Below are 18569 nucleotides of genomic sequence, written 5' to 3' on the forward strand. Positions count from 1 at the left end.
TACACACACACTAAAGCTGGCAGTATTAACATTAATTTCCTTGTGTTGGGAAAAAAAAACCCAAAAAAACCCACAACGCTTTGAATTTGCATTCATGTGTTTGGGGATATTTGACGAATGACAGAGCTTTTGTCCAAAGATTTGCAGATTTGATGTTTGGTGCCCACACCTTTTTAAACATCCCTCATTAAATCTGTACAACCTTCTGTCACACTCCTAGATTCAAAATCACAAATGCATTTAGTTAGGCAAAAATGGCATTATAAGGAAGTGCCTGAATAGCCTTTCTTAAAACAAGCAAACTACCAGAATTGTCGGGAAAATATCCTGTTAATTTCATAATCAGTAAGGATGTATGAAAACTGGTAATAAATATACCCAATACTATACAAGGAAGGTACATAAATTACATTACATATGTATATTTAAATCTTTGCCGATTCTTCTTCTACTACTAACCACAGACTACTTACTGTTATCGTTCTCTTATTTTGCAGTGCAAACAATTACCTCATAAACAAAAACAAACAATTAAAACAGTTTTGAAAAATGTTCTGCTCCTTACTTTGCCATGTTTTCATACTTGAACAATTTAAGTCATTTCATAAAGGTTCAAAGGATGTAAATAAGTCAGATTTTTTGTTGTATCCTGCCACCCCATTTAGCCTCCCAGGCCTGGGAATCAAACCCACAATCTTGTTGCTGTGAGACAACAGCGATAACCATTCTTTAGAAATAAGTGTGACACTTCTGACACACTAATTAAGACCTCACTTTATTGCAGTTGATAATAGATAATGAATAATAACAAAAATATGTATCTCCTGTCTGTGAACTCCCCTTAAATTAAAGTTTGTCCTTTATTTGTTCTGCTTGCTGAACTTTTCACAAAGTTTGTGCTAAAACGTACATTGTTGGAAATCAAACCCTTTGTGACATCACAGAGGGCCCCAATCAGTGAAAAACAACCCCAGCCATGAATTTGAGCCACCTGCTTTTGCCCTAGTGCAAACAGAAGGTTCAAAAGTTCATAGTATCAAGCTAAAAATGAGCATTGTGGCAGGAGGCTGTAAACAGAGGGCTAAATGTACTGTTTTCTAGTGTAGCATAGCAATGTTTTTTCTTTGTATTTTAAAACAGCCAAAGCTGCTCCACTTGCTCCAAAAATAAAGATGTGTAAAAACATCTGTCATGCCCTCAAGCACACCGTGCAGCATTTTGGTCAAACAAAAAGCATGAAAAAAACAAAGAAAAGCAGACAGAGGTCGCTGATGCTCTCTCACGGCTACTTTTAGCAGCAGTTGCAAGGTTGAACGCCCCCAGTTTGGCTCTCGAGTCTCTCACTCTCGACACGTTGCCATGAAAATTTTGATCTCTCCGTCGTCCAGCACACTGGTGTGAAAGGCCTTGTGGAAGTTCTCGGTGAAGGTCAGGTCTGTCTCTAAGCGGACCTTGTTGGCCCAGATCACGGTGGTTCCTGGCTGGCAGAAGTGCTTCATGGTGGCCAGCAGCTCGCTGAGGAAGTCGTGGTGAAAGACCACATCGGCGGCCAGAACGTAGTCGTAGCGATACACCGACCTCGGGTAGGCGCTCTCCAGGTCCGAGCCCCAACACAGAGCCGCTACCTGAGGGGTGTGTCTGCAGCGCCCCCTGGTGTTTCTCATCACGTTCGCTTCGAGGTTGCCCAACACCTCAGGCAGGTCTGTGGCTGTGACCGATGCACCTGTGGATGAAGAAACAATCTTTAGTATGCTGTAACTGGCCGACCTGGGAGGGACATCATCTCTCATGCTTTCTTGCCGAGTGTCAACTACACACCGAGCAGGGCGGCCACAACGGCCACCAGTCCTGTTCCTCCTCCCAGCTCCAGAACCTTCTTATCCTGCAGGTTGACCCTCTGCCTGTTGTTGTCCAGGAAGGAACACAGGGCCAACGCCTGGAGCACAGACACACAGAACCCTTTCAGTGTCGGCACTTCCTATGGAAAGTAGCTTGATGGCGAAATAAGGTTCATAAATGGCTTGGTGGAGTTGGGAGGGACGTGGTTGACTCACCGCTGGCCACATCACCGCTCCAAAACAGTCTATGGATTCTCGAATGGAAATGTCGTGTCCCACATAGTGGTAGATGTCTCTCCCAAAGACGTCTGTCGAGCGGGGAAGCCAGGCTGCTGGTTGGCTGCTGCTGGTCTGAGCCTCTTCTGAGGAGACCAGGTGAAGTGTTTTATTGGGATTAACAGAGTCTATCTATCTATCTATCTATCTATCTATCTATCTATCTATCTATCTATCTATCTCATGACAGACACAAGACATACACATCTATCTATCTATCTATCTATCTATCTATCTATCTATCTATCTATCTCATGACAGACACAAGACATAGGATCGGTTTCAAACCCTGGAATCTCAGGACAATAAAAGAAGAAGAAAAAAAAAAAAAGCCTCTTCAATGCAGACACTCAACAACGCTCTTGTCCCTCCAGACACTTGATCAGATTTTGGCTTCAACCCTTTGGAGCTTTTAGTGTCTTGACCCCAAACAAATGTCAGGTATTACTCGACCTCTGCCAGATGCATTCATCTGGCACAGATTGTTCCTAATTGTTAAATGCCAAACCTTCAGATGAACTCTGACTTTCACGCAACCAAGCGTTACACCCTCTTTATTTCCGTCCCTCACTCCACTGGACCAGCCTGGCACGGGTAATTATCCAAACACATGCCAACAACACTCGATTTTGGTGCCAGTCTGTGGCGCCTCACTGCTATGACGTCGCAAAAAGACACATGGAGATGACTCACCTGTGATGGAGTCGGAGCCTGGAAGACTCCCTTTGCAGCCGTCGTCCTCACTCGTGATCACTTCAAGTCTCTTCTCAAGGGTCCCACATGTCTGTCCTTCACCTTCTTCTCTTGTAGCTTTTGAGCTATGCAGTTCCTCCATGGAGCTTTTAGAGTTCTCTTTGGTTTGACTTTTTTCCGTGTTGTCAGACTGTAGCTCAGGGACATTTTTCCCCCAGCTGCTCTTCTCATCCTCAGCTTCCTCCCTTTCTTCCTCCTGTCCTTGCTGATCCCGAACGTCCATTTCAATATCCACCTCCTCCTCCACTTCCCCCTTCTCCTCTTCCTCCTTCTCTTCCTCCTCAGATTTACACGTTGCCATGAAAATGTTGATCTCTCCGTCGTCCAGCACACTGGTGTGAAAGGCCTTGTGGAAGTTCTCGGTGAAGGTCAGGTCGGTCTGGAAGCGGACCTTGTTGGCCCAGATCACGGTGGTTCCTGGCTGGCAGAAGTGCTTCATGGTGACCAGCAGCTCGCTGAGGAAGTCGTGGTGGTAGACCACATCGGCAGCCAGAACGTAGTCGTAGTGATACACAGACCTTGGGTAGGTGCTTTCCAGGTCCGAGCCCCAACACAGGGCCGCCACCTGAGGGGTGTGTCTGCAGCGCCCCCTGGTGTTCCTGGACAAGTTCCTTCTCAGGTTGCCCAACACGTCGGGCAGATCGGTAGCTGTCACCCAGGCACCTGAGGATGAAGAAAAAAAAAACTTTGGAGAACAAAGCCTGAAAATTAAATGTTTTACTTTCACTTAAAGGTTACGTTTGTAATATTTGGAGATTTTGAAGAAGAAACAGTGACATCAAGTGGTTACATTTTAGATAAGAGAATCTTTCTCTTCCCCTCCCTCTACTGAGCTTGCCACTGAACTACAGTGGCCTACGCACCCAAACCTGGATAGCCCATCCATCTTCTTCTTCGTTGGTTTCTTTGAAGAAGCGAGCAGTCTCCCTAATTACGACATGTCAAATTGTCCACACCAGGCTTCCTTAGGAATATGGTGGTGCAAAATGTCAGATAATTGGGAGCAAGACCCATCGCTCTATGTGAATTTTTATATATATGAGAACTGTTCTAAGGGTAGGAAAACCAAATTTATTTTTGTCGCACTGCGATTACACATGTTTATCCATGTGTTTATGGGCAGTATATTAACCTTTTACCTATATAAAACTTGTAAATTAAGCCAAATATTACACACTGGACGGCACTGCTTGACATCATTACTTTAACAGTGTTTTGTTGCAGCCAGTATGTTGGTGGATTTTAATATGGTAGAGGTTTATTAATTCTCTGGGCTATGACTTTTCTTTTGAGTATCGTGCTCCATCAGGGAAGAAAAGGACACACACCAGAGTCCTCTTACCCAGCAGAGATGCAACCACGGACACTAGACCAGTTCCCGCCCCAATCTCCAGCACGGCCTTGTCCACCAGACTGACCTGCTCCTGATGCGTGTCCAGGTAGTGGCAGAGGGCCCGGGCCTGCAAGAGGTCTGCATCAGTGTTTTACTGATAAAGACACGTGAAGGATAAGCACGATATAAAATGCGTATGGACTTGATAGTGGATTAGTGAGTCTTTGTAGAGAGGTTGGATGTTTAGACACACCTCCGCCGGAGTGTCATGTATTGTTTAGATGGTTATTAGTGGGAACAAAACATATTTTTGCAATAATAAAGAGAATCTCGGATGTTGGATTGCACTGATCATACTTATGTTGTCTGCAGTGTTGTTGGGAACGAGGTGCGACTCACTCCTGGCCAGATCATTCCAGCGAAAGAGTCCAGGCCCTCCTCGATGACAATGTCTTCGCCGACGTAGGAGTACACCTCTTTAAAGGTGCTTTGGAAGAAACCCACACCAGCAGACCAGGCCGACCTCTGCGGACCCTGGACGACCGATTCATCTGAGCAGAGCGGATCAGAGTTGATCAGACGTCCGGGAGTGTGATCTCCACATTCAACTCCCGTCCCTGCCTGTGAGGTTACAGACTGAAACCTGCAGCGTGTGCAAAGTTTTGTCTCACCTTTCCTCGGCTCCTTTGTGTCATCCTCCTGCTCATCCTCCTCTTCCTGCTCCTGCTCATTCTCCTCTTCCTCCTCACTGTCCTCTTCCCCCTCTTCTTCTATGCTTCCCAAACAGTTGGTTTCATCTCCAGTGTACGAAGATAAAGCCTCCATGGGAAATTCTGTTGTTCTGCACAGACAGTTCCTGTCATTTACTCATTAAAAAAAAACTGTTCAAACTTAAATGACAGTTTTCCCAAAGTGACATTTATAGTTATATATATATATATATATATACATATATGTATATATATATATATATATATATATATATATATATATACATATATATATATATGTATATGTATATATATATGTATATATATATATATATATATATATATATATATATATATATATATATATATATATATATATATATATATGTGTGTATATACATATATTTAAAAAATTAGAAAAAAATTATATTTCTGATTATAATGAGAATGTTTGTATTTCAAATTAATGAACAGTCCTTTATATTGTTACTATCTTTTATATGTTTAATTTTAACAGTTTAAATGTCAATATCTTCTGCAGCAAAAAACTATTGATGTGACACATAAGTGCATTAACAATTCCATCATAGTCATGCAAAAATCAGTAACTGCTATAGATTTTTTTGTTTTTTCAACAAAAGTTGTTGCCCTAAACTTTCCAAACCAAAACTACGATAGTCTTACCAAGTCTGTCTAAGAATTGCAACAAAATTTCAGCTCCGAGTTCACCTTACCTGGGACCTTTGACCCCCGCTGCTGTGGTGCTTCTCCGCTCCTTGAGAGCCGGCAAGCAGTTGCACTGCATCTGGAGACCTCTGACTGCAAGGTTATAGAGACACAGCATCCTGCAGGACACACCCCGTCATCATCACAAGGGCATGAGTCTATTTTTAAAGAGGTGCCCGGGGGAAATGAACCGAAGCAAAGTGATGGGAGCAGACGCTTCGGCGAGGGAGCCAAAAATGACGCTAATCTTTCCAGTGTTGCTGACACATTCATGGACCGATGGCGATATGCTGAATGTTATATGAGCTTTATACTCATCTTAACTGCTATTTTAACTATCTCGATAGTTAACTATCTTCTATCTTAACCCGCTGACTCCTCCGATTTATTGCTGACTGGCGGAGCAGCTCCACACCTTTCGAGTTGTGCGTGCAAACCGGACCTCTGTAGGCGGCGATGGCTTCACGCTGCCACGTCGCGGCCACTGGACACCTGCCTGAGTGGCGGCCGTTTGCTTTGTTTTTCCTATTGCAACATTTTAGGTGTGACGAATAAACATAAGGTCTTGCGTTTGTAAAACGATAGCTACAAATGTAGCCTAGAATGCATCCGGCTCGCTTGTTTTTCCCTGTATGACCTCGATGGCTCGAGCAGAGATGAGGTAATTCTATCGGGCTGGCATGCAATCAGCATTCCCTCTCGACACACTCCAGGAGAGCTCTCGATATTATACCCCGCTTGCTCCAACGCCGTCCGACCACGAGGCGTCCAAATCTGCCACCCCCCGCCTGAGCTCCCGGCCTGCATCGAATAGCGGGCGTCGTCACTCATCTGTGCCGGTGTGTGTCGTGGATAAAAGATGAGGGATTTTTAAGCCAGATGAGAAGCTGCAGCTGTCCCACTGTGAAAGGATGTCGGTTCTTGGCAGACTTTCCCCAAAGAGTTTAAAAGTGAGAGGCGTCTCCGTGCGGATGCAGCAGGGATTCGGTTCTGAAATGATGAAATGGTACCCAGCCGCTCATTGTTTCCATTTAATCCGGCGGCCTGCATCTGCAGCCACGAGCTGCTACTGCCACTGGCTGCTCCCCAATGTGTCGCAGGATCTGGAATGACAAAATTAGACATCAGATTTATGAGGTCACAGCAACGCATGCATACTTTCAATCTGCCATCAAAGGGAAAAAATGTTGGTGGGTGGTGACACTGAGGTAGCACATTACAGCGCTATCTTTGATTTGACCTGGTTGGACCTCTGGTCCAGCGTCACAGGAGGCAATCTCATCATCAGCTCTCATTTTAGAATTTTTTATTTATTTATTTATTTTTTTCCTATAGTTTTGAAATCCATGTTGTATTGATTTCTGGTAAGTTGTGTTTATCAGAGGACTTGTTAGGAGAAAAACACTCGCTCAAAGTCACATCACAAATATTCTGGACACTAGCAAAAAGATAGAACAATGACAATTCTACAGTGATTATGAAGCTACTGACCACTGTTTCTTTCCTCTCTCACTCATGTTGGAAGTGGAAATGGGCGTGGTACCTCCAGGTTTGGCCAATTTGTACCTGAATGAACACATTTCCCAAAATCAACTCAAGCACAACATGTTGCGGCTCGCCTTGCTCTTCTTGACCCGAATGGTAAAGTTTTTGATCACATTGTTCCGATCTAACTATCTTCTGATCAGATTTTTTTTTTTAATCCTTTTGTCTCAACTGGCCTGTTGCTACCGTATCCTGTCTGACTTTGTATTCTGTCTCTGTCTTTTCTTCTTACCCTGTCGACGACTACTTACTGCTGACGACTGCAGCTCTGCTTGGCCAGAGTCACTCCCTCCTCCAGCTTGCTGACTCAGGGGACTGGCCTCATTTAACCGGACCCCGACTCTGTTTATCAACACACTTTTATGATTTTTAAAGCCCCGATCATATCGTCCAACAAAACAACAGAAACCCCCTCAAGTCAATGCTCTTCCCCACACAGCTGGACTGCGACAGGGAAGAAGTAAACGGACCGACTTGCACGCTACCATGAGCTCTAGCTGTAGTGAAACTCAGTACCAAGGAATCTTTTCTGGTCTTGGCAATCATGCAGCCAAAGCAAACAGCTTTATTGACACACATATACGTTATCAGTGATTATAAATGGGCAAAGGGTGTTTTGATGTGAGTCTCTGACATCGCCTTTGAAGTTTCTTCCAGTGTTACTTTATTGTACCAGACAGATGGAACAGCAGGCCAAGATGGTGCAACTGTTTCAAAAAACACTGATGCAATTCCTGATAACATCAACGCTGCAGAAAAGCATTGACACACACACGCACACACACGCGCACACACACGCACACACACACGCGCACACACACACGCACACACACGCACACACACACACACACACACACACACACACTGTTTACATCCAGACTCGAGCAGTGTCTGTCGCCTTCTTCACTCCTCATCTCAGGCAGGAGCCTCAGCCCCTCCCTCCTTCCTCCAGGCTCGAAAGAGTTTGATCCTCAGGCTGGGCAGGTCGTACAGCTGCTCCACGTGGAAGCGCTGCTGGAAGCGGTCCACAAAGCTGTTCTCCGGGTCCAGGCGGAATCGCATGGCCCACAGGATCTGCGTGCTCCCCCGGCACAGGTAGTCAAAGGTGTCCATCAGCTCCTCCAGGTAAGGATGGGCGTAGACCACGTCGGCCGCCAGGATGTAGTCGAAACAGTGTGTGGCGCGAGGGAAGCGCTGCTCAACATCCGGACCCCAGATCAGCTCTGTCACCTTCACACAGACACAGGAAATTTACACATTCTTTTCAGTTTTTTTGCCCCGATATGTTTAGCGAAGGGTGACACAGTGGAGCAGTGGTTAACAATGTTGCCTCACAGCACATAAGGTTGTGGGTCCGATCCCAGGCCTCTGGCCTTTCTGTGTGGAGCTTGCATGTTCTCCCTGCATCTGAGTGGGTTTTGTCCATGTTTTTGGACTATGGGAGGTTTCTTCATCCCACAGTCCAAAAACATGCACGTAAGGCCAATTGGGAATGTCAAATTGTCTGAGTGTGTGTGCGTGTGAATGGGTTTGTCTTTGTATGTGGCCCTGCGATGAACTGGTGACTTGTCCAGAGTGCAACCCTGCCTTCACCCCATGACAGCTGGGATGCTAAAACAGGTCACTATAGTTGCACTATAATCATTCACATTGTGAATTTTTTTTTGTTGGATTGTTTATTGGACAGAGCTAATCACTGCACTGCCGCCTCATCCAAATCTATGGATGTGCCTATTTTGGCTTGCCCGAAAGCCAAACACCTCCATTCCATCCACCTCAACAATGTTCCCGACCACAAACGGGGAGCACCCCAACACCACTGCTGTTGGTGTGACGGCTAAAGTGTCGACCTACCACAGGGATGTACCTGCATCGATCCTTGGTGTTGCGCATAACATTGTACCGCAGGTTCCCCAGCACGTCTGGTAGGTCGGTGGAGGTCACCTTGGCACCTGGAGGGCCGTGGCACACGTCAGCGTCTCAAAACAACACAATATAAATTAATAATAGGCTGATCTTTTCGAACCTAGCAGGCTGGACACAATAGTAACCAGCCCTGTTCCAGCGCCCAGTTCAATCACGTTCTTGTCTGCCAGGCTGTATCTGTCCTGGTTGGTTTCCAGGAAATGGCACAACACCATGGCCTGTTTTGGGGTGGGAGTGGACAGAATTGGGTTGGGTTAAAGCTGTAGTGGCAGTAAGCTGGCCACAAATACTGAATTATTGCACATGGGCACCTGAGCGTACCGAGGGCCAGAGAACAGCTCCATAAAGGTCTGTGGACTCTTTGATCTTGATCTCCATGTCTGAGAAGATATATCCCTCCCAGGCCTCAGGACCGATGACAGAGGGGAGGGACTGCCGGGACATGATGGCTTTGGCGAGCTCAGCATCCGCAGCAGTGCCTGTGTCAGGACAGGGGACTGTGTCAACAATACCCCCATGAAGCGACGACACGGAAAATATACTGTGTGTCCATAAAATGTACAGATTTTTACACAATTCACCGTTTTCCTCACAAAGCGAGGGTGAACTCCGGCCACTTGCATAAGCATAGATGAGACAACTGCACCGGATCAGTTGGAGTTTAGGGGCAGATTCTTTTATATCAGATTGCAGGTTATACCAGTTCTCCGTCCCACAAGTGCATCAGGGTTAGCCTAGTAATGATACTCGGAGATCCCCTTGCGTTTTCTGGCAGCATCATTTCCGATTCTGGCCGTTTGTTAGCGCCACCATTGGTCGCTCAGCAGGTCTGACGTGCAGCTCCAGTTATGTCACTGCGGTTCAGAGGAAAGTTCAGGAGAGCCCCCCAGAGCTGCAATGCAAAGGTCAAACCAGGACTGGGGGGAGCCAGATAGCCAGATCTATCACATGTTTGGTGTATAAGTATGAGTGTTTATCTCAAATAAAGAAAAGTTGCTAGCAGGACATTGCTTCATCGCAGGAACATCTTTCAAGTACATCGTCACATTCGGGCAGTTACAGAGATTTAAACCCTGCAATGCTCCTTTAAACTCAACTCATTGTGACATTATAAAAATTGCCAGAATGAAATCCATTACCAGAGTCTTTAAGAGCCACTCAGAATAGACTAAAACATTTTTTTTGGCGTCTCCTCACCGTCTTCCTTATTGGTGGCGTCTCCCATGACTTGAGACCTGAAGCCAGAAATGGCTGAGAACAGGAAATCAGTGAGAGCAGATTAAGTCCTGCTGATCTCAGACAGCATGAATCCGGTTCGGTGGCAGCCCGTGTAAAGTTACACACAAATACGACATTTCCCAACTTCTTGTCCAACCAGACCAGCCCGTCCCTGAGCTTCAGCGCGCGTTAGCAGCTCTAGGTGGACACGCGGGAGCAACTCTCTCATTCATTCCGTCTGACGGACAACAGCAGCTGCTGCTGTAGCCGACAGCTGAACCCAAGCAGTCGAGAAAGGGGAGTTGGGGTGGGGGTTGGGGGATCACTGGTTATAGCACGTAAACAAGAGAACCAATCACCCTTCCTCTTCCATATACTTGTTTAGAATATTTTTTGTACTTTAGAAAAACAGATTTATATTTGTGCCTTGTTTCATTTCTGTCTCCAGACTGTTCCACAAAAAATGTTTTATCTATTTTATCTACAAAAGCCTGAAAGGAGGAAGTTGCACCAGTCCCACACTCAATCTTAACACATTCTTGACTCAGCAGATGACAAAATCCAGGTGGCGAACGGTGGTGCAACTCAGTTTGGTTTTGCTTCTTGCTGCAGGGTTCATTTGCCAGGCCTGGGACCTTTCCATTGAGGTGTTTCAATCTTCTCCCTGTGTCTGTGTGGGTTCCCTCCTGGTTCTCCGGCTCCCTCCGCAGCTATAAATTGTCTGTAGGTGTTGTTGCGGACGGTTATTTGTTGCCCTGTGATAAACTGGCAACTTGTCCAGGATGTAACCCCCCTCGTTCATCCCGGAAGAGCTGGGATAGACTGCAGCTTATCTGCTACCCTGAGTGAAGGATCAGTGGTGATAGAAATGGATGGATGACAAATTCTGGCTTGAAGTGACAAGCACTGCAAACTTTATTGTATCTTTTCTTTTTTTTCACACTTGAAGGTATAAAAATTAGTCACAATAATCCAAATAAACATTTTACAATGATGGCAGAATTCATTATTTCAATTTTATATCAACGTACAAGAATAAGTTAAAAATGCTGCTTCTTCCTGTTTCATCTACCAGACTGTTTATTTCATTGTTGAGGTAATTTTTTTTGTGGCTCACAGCTTCTTCCCTCTTCCTTTTCCCTTTCCTCTCCCGCCTCCTCTCTGTCTTGCCCTTTTGGCCATGCCACCTCTGCCACTGGTAAAAATGGAACGGGCTGTGACCATGGCGACTCCTTTGCTACCATAACCGTCCTCCTCAGAGCCGCTGCTGCTGCTGCTGCTGCTCCTGCTCCTCCTGGACTTCTGAGGTTGACTTGCACTAGACGGAGGCGGCGCCACTGGGAGGCACTCCTCCTGGCCGGCGAAGCTCACATCCATCACGGGTTCACGACAAGGTTCAATAACGTCCACTGAGCCCAGGAAACCTCCTCCACCTCCGACCTCAGACCGTCTCTCTTCTCTTTCTCCCTCTCTTCCCGCTGCTGCTGCTGCTTTCCCTCTTCTGCTTTTGGATGGAGTAGGAGTTGGAGTTGGAGTTTCGTCCTCACTTTCCTCTCCGTCCTCCTCTCTGTCTTTTCTCTTCATGCAGATGACGGCCCGTCGGAGTCGCTGGCTGTGGATCACCTGCTTCTCCTGCTGCTCCATGCGGAAGAATGCGTCAATCCTCAGCTGGGTCTTCAAAAAGATGGAGAGGGGAAGAAAACACCTCAAACATGACTTTAGGTCTTCGCACCAATCGAGGTAAAATATGTTATGATTGGACCAATGCACACTTTTAACATCTGAAATGATTACAAAAGAATCAAATGTATATGATACAGTACATTTCTTTGAAAATAAAAGGTTCAGTGCAGAACTTTCAAAGGGATCCTTCGCACATGAAGTGGTACTGTAAATGTATCAGAAACGTGGAACCAACATTAGATGCACTAAAACATAGAGACTGGCCCATTAAAACTCGACTGCTTGTGTAAAAGTGTGGGAAGGTTTCCACATGTTGTCTAGCCATCTTGCTAGACGACAAGTCTTCTTTTTTTTTTTTTTGCTAAAGAGTTCTCCTTTTCTGCCCTACTGTCTCAGCTACCTGTTGGGTGTTGAGCTGCTTGATGACAGGCTGCAGTGTTTCGTCAGTCCTCCGGCTGTTCCAGCCAAAACGACTTGAGCAGAATGTAGAGAATAGTTCAGGAAACCTCAGACAATGTGCACACAGAGAAGAGGAAAAAAAAAAGCTATTGTGACACAAAACACAAAGCGGCGGACAGAAAGGATATTCTTTGATCATGTCTAACTGGGGGCGACCCCAGCTGAAGGAGCCGTCCGATTGGTCCACAGTTGGCTGCAGGTATGCCTGAGCCACGGCGGGGTTGGGGAATCCAGGATGCAGCTTCAACTCCTTGAGTTTCTTCTTCACCTTGGTGTCCCGAGGGTTGGACGCCACACGCTTTTTCTCCTGAGCCTCCGACCACCAATTACTGGAGAGAGAGGAAGCGACGAGCAGTGTCCTTCCACAGATCATTGACCAGTGACCTTTACTTCACTTGTCAAAGTGTCTCACAAATGCACCCACCTGAACTCAATGAGTGGCTCCAAAGCAGGGCCGGCAAACTCGTTCAGTATCTCCATGCCGGTCACATAGCCGACACCTGCCACGCCCTCGGTGTAGTCACTCCCCAGCAGGTAGGCCAGGTTGATCAGCTTGGTCCTGTCCAGGCCTGGTGACATAGACAAAAAAAAACTAATAATCTCTCTCTCTCTCTCTCTCTCTCTCTCTCTCTCTCTCTCTCTCTCTCTCTCTCTCTCTCTCTCTCTCTCTCTCTCCTCTCTCTCTCTCTCTCTCTCTCTCTCTCTCTCTCCCTCTATATATATATATATATATATATATATATATATATATATATATATATATATATATATATATATATATATATATATATATATATATATATATATATATATATATATATATATCTAACACACACACACACACACACACACACGTATGAATACATATAGAAATACATATATACGTATATACATATATATATGTATATAAAAAGAGGGACCAGTGGGAGTGAAGTTGAGTCCAAGTCTACTCATATTACTGACGCTCCATCAATACCGACGACCGTTTTAGTTGCGTGCAGGACACGCTCGTCAGATTAGCGCGCCGTCGTGTTAAATTCAACACTTCGCTCATCGACTTTGGCACGTTGCAAGATAACAGCAGGTGTAACATGGCGAGCTATCAGCAGCCTGTAAGACTGCATTAAAGGCTGAATGTATATTTACTCTGGAAGAATCCGAACATGGCCTCCTATAATAAACCTGGCCAAATCATTTGCCGACCCCAAGTTGCCGACCCCAAGACCCCAGAGTTTTAATCTTGGCAAGATTCGACTCTTCCATCTGCAAACGGACAAGAGGGCTCCGCGATTTGTATTGGAAGTCTGCCGACGGTGTCAGGTTGTGTAGGTTCTTTAGGGTTCTCTACTGACCCAGCTGGCTCTGCAGGTCGCTGTACTGGTAGTGCTCCACGTATTTCTTCTGGCTGAAGAAGTTCTTGTAGACGTGTCTCCCTCCGAACAGCCACACGTCCGAGTCGTCCGTGATGGTGCCGTGCGTGTGGTCCGATCGGTCCAGAGCTGCACACTGGGCCTCGGCCTCCGTCGGCGCAACCAGGAACGGAATGCCGAAGAGCCGCAGCAGCTCCTGGGAGGGATAAATGTCATGAATTCCAAAATATAATAATATTTATTTGGATCTTTATTCATGACTGGGAGTGACAATAATATTCAGCGGTCTAATAGTGAATAGAGAAGGTTGAAATGTTCAAAATATTCCTAATAACAGTGGATTGAGAACGTTTGCAGGTTCTGAAAACATTGAAAACGGGAGAGCCGTTTGTGAGAAATTTGTACCCCAGTGGTTAAATTTGCAGTGTTCAAGCTGCACATTGAAAGTGTCGAGTAAAATCCCTGCAGTGTCTGCAGCGCTGTGAGAGGAACTGTGATCACGTGATTTCATGTTGTGTTTTCTCAGTCACCTGACTCTCCAGGTACATCTGTCCAGTGACGGTGTTGGCCATCCTCTCCTGCTGCTGCTTCAGCTCCCTGAGATTGCTCTGCTCCTCCTGCAGGGAGCTGTCCAGCGCCGCCAGCTCATCCTGCAGCAGCACGCGACACACACGTCAAACAAAACGTCGCAATTTTCCCTCAAAAGCAGCGGTCCGTCCTCCTCACCGCGTCAAAGTCTTCCCATTCGTTAGCTGCCGGAGCGGCGCTGGATTCTCCCTCCATTCCCTCCTCCGGCTCTTTCTCTTCAGACGCAGCGATTTCATCGTCGTCGTCTTCCTTGGTTTCGGACAAACTGCCATCAGTTGACTTTTCTTCCTCGGGCTGATCCTCACTGACCTCTTTGGGAGGTTCCATCTCTCTAATTGTGGCCATTTGCTCCTCTTCATCATTTAATTCCTCTTCTGAGACCTCAACGAAGCTCTCTGTGGTGGACATACGACAGGCATTTACTTAACTTGGCGCTCTATGGAATTTAAAGTGATTTGGATGAAATCCAACACTGTTGTACCTTCTGACTCGCTCTCCTCCCCGGCCTCCGACTTGACTTCATCTCTGCCCTCCTTCGCGGTTTGGTTGGTTTTCGGCTCTGACACCACGCTGCCATTTCCAGTCTCGGCAGTTATAGGCTTTACACATATTTGAGCAGAGGGGCTGATGGGTAAATCCCTCACACAGGGAGCAGCCTCGCCACGTAGCCGAGCTAGATCGCCATTCAGTACAGCTCTCATCTGCGGCTCCTCTTGTTTCCCACTTCCTGCCCTTATTCCATCTCCCAGCTCTTCGTTCTTTGTCTCCTTCTCTTCCACTTCTTCCAGCAGCGTCGCTCGGAGCACTTTGTTTCTCTGGGTGATCGCATCCTCCATCTCGTCCTCGGAGCTGCTGACAAGCAAACTATCTCTCACATGTACAATTTGGCTCAAAGGTTTCTTCTCTGCGTTCGGATGTTCAGCGGGCAAAACGGTCAAACTGCTCGAATCTGCTTCATCTTCAGAGCTGCTGACAACAATCTGTGGTGCAGGGTGAAGCACAGTGACTTGCTGTTTAGGAGGGGAGCTGCAGAGGGGTCTGCTCTGGTCAGAAGAACCGTCTTCCTCCTCGGCCAGAGCTTCCTGGATTGCCAGCATGGTGCGAGGAGATAAATGACCATCTTTTTTGCCCGAGTGGACCTTCTCCTCATCTGAGCTCTCGGCCATCGCAGCCTCAATAGCCTTTAAGGTGCGGGGCGAGGGTGGTGCCGCGTCTCCCTGCGACAGTTTAGAGGTGGAGGGTTTGGACTCTTCAAGGGGAGAACCCCGTCCTTTCACCTCCTTCTCACCGGCAGGACGCCACAGTGGCTCGGGTCTGCCAGCAGCTCGTCTCTCGATCCCAGACAGGAAGTCTCCAGACCAGGCAGCAGGTCCAGGCTTGTCTACGGGGGCAGGGTCGCTCTTTTTGGAACCTTGGGTAGGAAATCAATAGGTGCAATTTTAAGAAGAAGAATAAAATGCACTGTACCAATGTTCTCTGGCAAAAATAAGTGTTTCCAGCTTGTGATTGAGCTGACCAGAAATAAGTAAAGTCCATCTGTTAATGCTTCCCCGACACCACTAGGAATCCAGCTGGGACTCAAAATGCTGTTTACGAGGAAGTTTTTGAATAGTCATGTGTCACTGTTGCCAGGCTGAAAAATAAAGATCAAAAAAATATGAGCTAACCCTAACTCCAATTGATGGAACCCTTTAAAAGCAACTTTGCATTTGGGTGAAAAAAAAAACAACCTTCAGCCTTGAAGATGATTTACCTTCACAATAACTTTGGATGACCAACTATTTGAACAGAGATTTATTTGCATGCATTTAACATTATGAATGAGACTGTAGCCGCTTTTTGCATCCTATAATAAACACCTCACATTAGCCGGCCTCACCTTTGATCAGGATGTAGTGGGAATGGTCCTCTGAGACGAGTCTTTTTGACTCCACACTGTGACTCTGCTGCTCGCCCTCCTGTTCATAGACCCCTGGAGCAGAGCTGGCACTGTGCTGGCTCATCTCCTTCTCCACACTCTCCAGACGCTGGTTCAACTTGTTCCTCTGCAGCAGACCTGCCAGCTGGTACTGGGAGAAGTCTCCTGATTGCTACAAGAAAACAGTGTGAATGATTCCGTTTTAAACGGGAGGAAAGGGGGAATTGGTGCAACCGCGAATGGAAGCGGGAGGTACCTCTGGAGGTTTGTGGTACATGGTCCGTCGTCTTTTGGAAAACTCTTTCATTTCTTTTAGTATCTCGTGCTTCATTTCAGGAGGGAGGCTGGTGAACTCCTCTGAGTTGATGTCAACAGAGTTTGGATTATCATGAAACTCGCCCTTTAAAGGTAGAGAGAGTGATACCATAACTTTTTGGTATCATTACAACAACTTTTACTTGGCGTTTCTGCGTAATTTTGCATTCTGAAAGTTTTTACCTTGTACGCATTATAACTGTCAATCGAATCGTCCCAGTCTCCCTCTTCCTCGTCCGAACTGCACGAATGAGACACCTCAAGATGTTTAAGACAGAAGGTTTACAGCTGAAATATTCCACACGGTCAACCCATCCTGCCACTGCTCTTGCCACCTAACTAGTGGACATCGGCCTCTGACCTGCTTTTATCCTTCTCCTCCGCTGCTGGCAGGGCTGGCAGGACGTACATGTCATCCACCTCATCTCTTCTCACCGTGGAGAGACTGGGTAAAGGATCCTTACTGTGGTAGTGCAACAACAAAAAAAGACACGACATGAGTGACATGAGGATGAGGAGTTTAATGCTCCTGAATCTGAATATTATCACCATCTGTCATGTCCTCTGTAAGAGAAGTGATGCATATAATGAGGTAGAAAGCCTTCTCTTTGCCCAGGCAGCCCACCTTTGCTCTCCGAGTACCGCTTTGATAGCTTGTCTCTTCAGGAAAGTCTTGAGGAGTTTCTCGTTGGTCTGTTTGGACTCTTGGTTCAACTCCTCTTTCCTCTGCCTCCTCAGAGCCTGTGTATTAAAACAAAACAAAAAGTGAATAAATAGAAAGCAAGCTTAAATAAAGCACATTGAAAAACCTGACTTACCAGAGTCTGCCTCTTCAGCAGCGGCGCTTCTCCATCAAACACGAACACCGGCTTGATGCGGAAGAAGAGAAGCTTACAGATGCGGTGGAAGAGAGTGAGGAGGTGAGCATTCTGGACACTGTTGCCACTCCGGTCCCTCACTCCCTTCACGGCCTGGTTCAGCCATATGCTGATGTCTGAGGTGTTCCAGTTAAGGTTAAAGTAACGACCAAACATTCTGGTTTATTTAGCCATTCTAAGGCTAAGAGGATTTCACACGGTGTTAAAGAAAAAACATGGAACCGGTGGGTTACATTTTTTCCCCTGAATCATGGAACAAGCTTGCTCAGCAAACAATACTGTATTTCACTGAGGTAAATGTGTACTTTACGGCAGTAATTAGTGAATTACAGCCCCTGTCAATACTAGTGTTTATACTGAATATTCACACTCTTTCCCTTATAATTTATCAACTGTGTTATTTAGGGCATATTAATTCAATATGTGAGTTGTAAGAAATCTGTTTAAGGTATTTAACTGGATACAACCTTTAAATTGTGAATTAATAAACCTATGATATTTTTACGTTGAAAAACATAACAACTATGTCACAGATAAATGCTTTGTATGTCATTATTTTTTCGTTTAAAAACGTAGGCTGTCAGAGCACAACAGTAACACAGGTGTGAAGACTTAAGCAAGTTAGGTTAAACAGAAGTCCAAAACGGGTGGTGAAAATAAAGAATATAATCGTGACTAATCGAAAAACAATAATCGATAGATTAGTCGACAACAAAAATAATTGTTATTTGCAGCCTTAGTTGCGATCAGGATACCGACAGCCAAGATCTTTCCCTCCAGGGTCTCGGGGTTGATGGGTTTGCCGGTGCTCTCCAGCAGCCTCCAAAGTCCGTGCACACCCATGGCCGCCGCAACCCAGAACCCACTCCAGTTGTTGCAAACACTGACAATCAAAGCATTAACATCGCTTCATAAGTTCAGCTCACTCCCACAGTCAAGAGTAAACAATGCGGTGAATATGGCCCCAAACATTAGTGGTTACACCGTTTACGTCCGTAAAGAATACACGGACGACGTAAATGAGTTCCGCATT

The 18569-nt window shown here is 46.0% G+C and overlaps 3 protein-coding genes across 5 annotated transcripts; all 3 read right to left on the minus strand.

Moving 5' to 3' along the window:
- Nucleotides 1-669: 669 nt before the first annotated feature.
- On the minus strand, nucleotides 670-5795 carry mettl21ca (methyltransferase 21C, AARS1 lysine a). 2 transcript variants are annotated; one of them, XM_076020193.1, is made up of 8 exons: nucleotides 5645-5795; nucleotides 4872-5041; nucleotides 4600-4751; nucleotides 4210-4327; nucleotides 2808-3530; nucleotides 2055-2197; nucleotides 1819-1936; nucleotides 670-1723 (listed from the first exon to the last, which is right to left on the minus strand). In XM_076020193.1, the coding sequence occupies exons 1-8, from the start codon at nucleotides 5752-5754 to the stop codon at nucleotides 1341-1343; spliced, it is 1917 nt and encodes a 638-aa protein (XP_075876308.1). In that variant the 5' UTR covers nucleotides 5755-5795; the 3' UTR covers nucleotides 670-1340. The 2 variants fall into 2 exon arrangements, with proteins under 2 accessions (XP_075876308.1, XP_075876299.1); XM_076020184.1 differs by having other exon boundaries at nucleotides 2055-2200; nucleotides 5645-5791.
- Nucleotides 5796-7958: 2163 nt separating this feature from the next.
- On the minus strand, nucleotides 7959-10577 carry mettl21e (methyltransferase like 21e). 2 transcript variants are annotated; one of them, XM_076025673.1, is made up of 5 exons: nucleotides 9808-10233; nucleotides 9429-9586; nucleotides 9208-9325; nucleotides 9036-9133; nucleotides 7959-8411 (listed from the first exon to the last, which is right to left on the minus strand). In XM_076025673.1, the coding sequence occupies exons 2-5, from the start codon at nucleotides 9549-9551 to the stop codon at nucleotides 8097-8099; spliced, it is 654 nt and encodes a 217-aa protein (XP_075881788.1). In that variant the 5' UTR covers nucleotides 9552-9586; nucleotides 9808-10233; the 3' UTR covers nucleotides 7959-8096. The 2 variants fall into 2 exon arrangements, with proteins under 2 accessions (XP_075881788.1, XP_075881778.1); XM_076025663.1 differs by lacking the exon at nucleotides 9808-10233 and adding an exon at nucleotides 10305-10577 and having other exon boundaries at nucleotides 7965-8411.
- A 642-nt stretch (nucleotides 10578-11219) lies between these two features.
- Nucleotides 11220-18549, minus strand: ercc5 (excision repair cross-complementation group 5). Its single transcript, XM_076020219.1, has 15 exons — nucleotides 18292-18549; nucleotides 17477-17652; nucleotides 17284-17399; nucleotides 17020-17121; nucleotides 16842-16899; nucleotides 16600-16743; nucleotides 16305-16515; nucleotides 14907-15836; nucleotides 14564-14820; nucleotides 14368-14487; nucleotides 13820-14033; nucleotides 12892-13036; nucleotides 12594-12796; nucleotides 12409-12491; nucleotides 11220-11999 (listed from the first exon to the last, which is right to left on the minus strand). Exons 1-15 carry the CDS (start codon nucleotides 18377-18379, stop codon nucleotides 11439-11441), a joined length of 3408 nt encoding a protein of 1135 aa, XP_075876334.1. The 5' UTR covers nucleotides 18380-18549; the 3' UTR covers nucleotides 11220-11438.
- Between the last annotated feature and the right edge of the window lie 20 nt (nucleotides 18550-18569).

The sequence above is a fragment of the Nelusetta ayraudi genome, unplaced genomic scaffold, assembly GCF_046127955.1.
Source record: "Nelusetta ayraudi isolate G7.1 ecotype Tasmania unplaced genomic scaffold, CSIRO-AGI_Nayr_v1 ptg000002l, whole genome shotgun sequence".
In the NCBI taxonomy this organism is placed as follows: domain Eukaryota; kingdom Metazoa; phylum Chordata; class Actinopteri; order Tetraodontiformes; family Monacanthidae; genus Nelusetta; species Nelusetta ayraudi.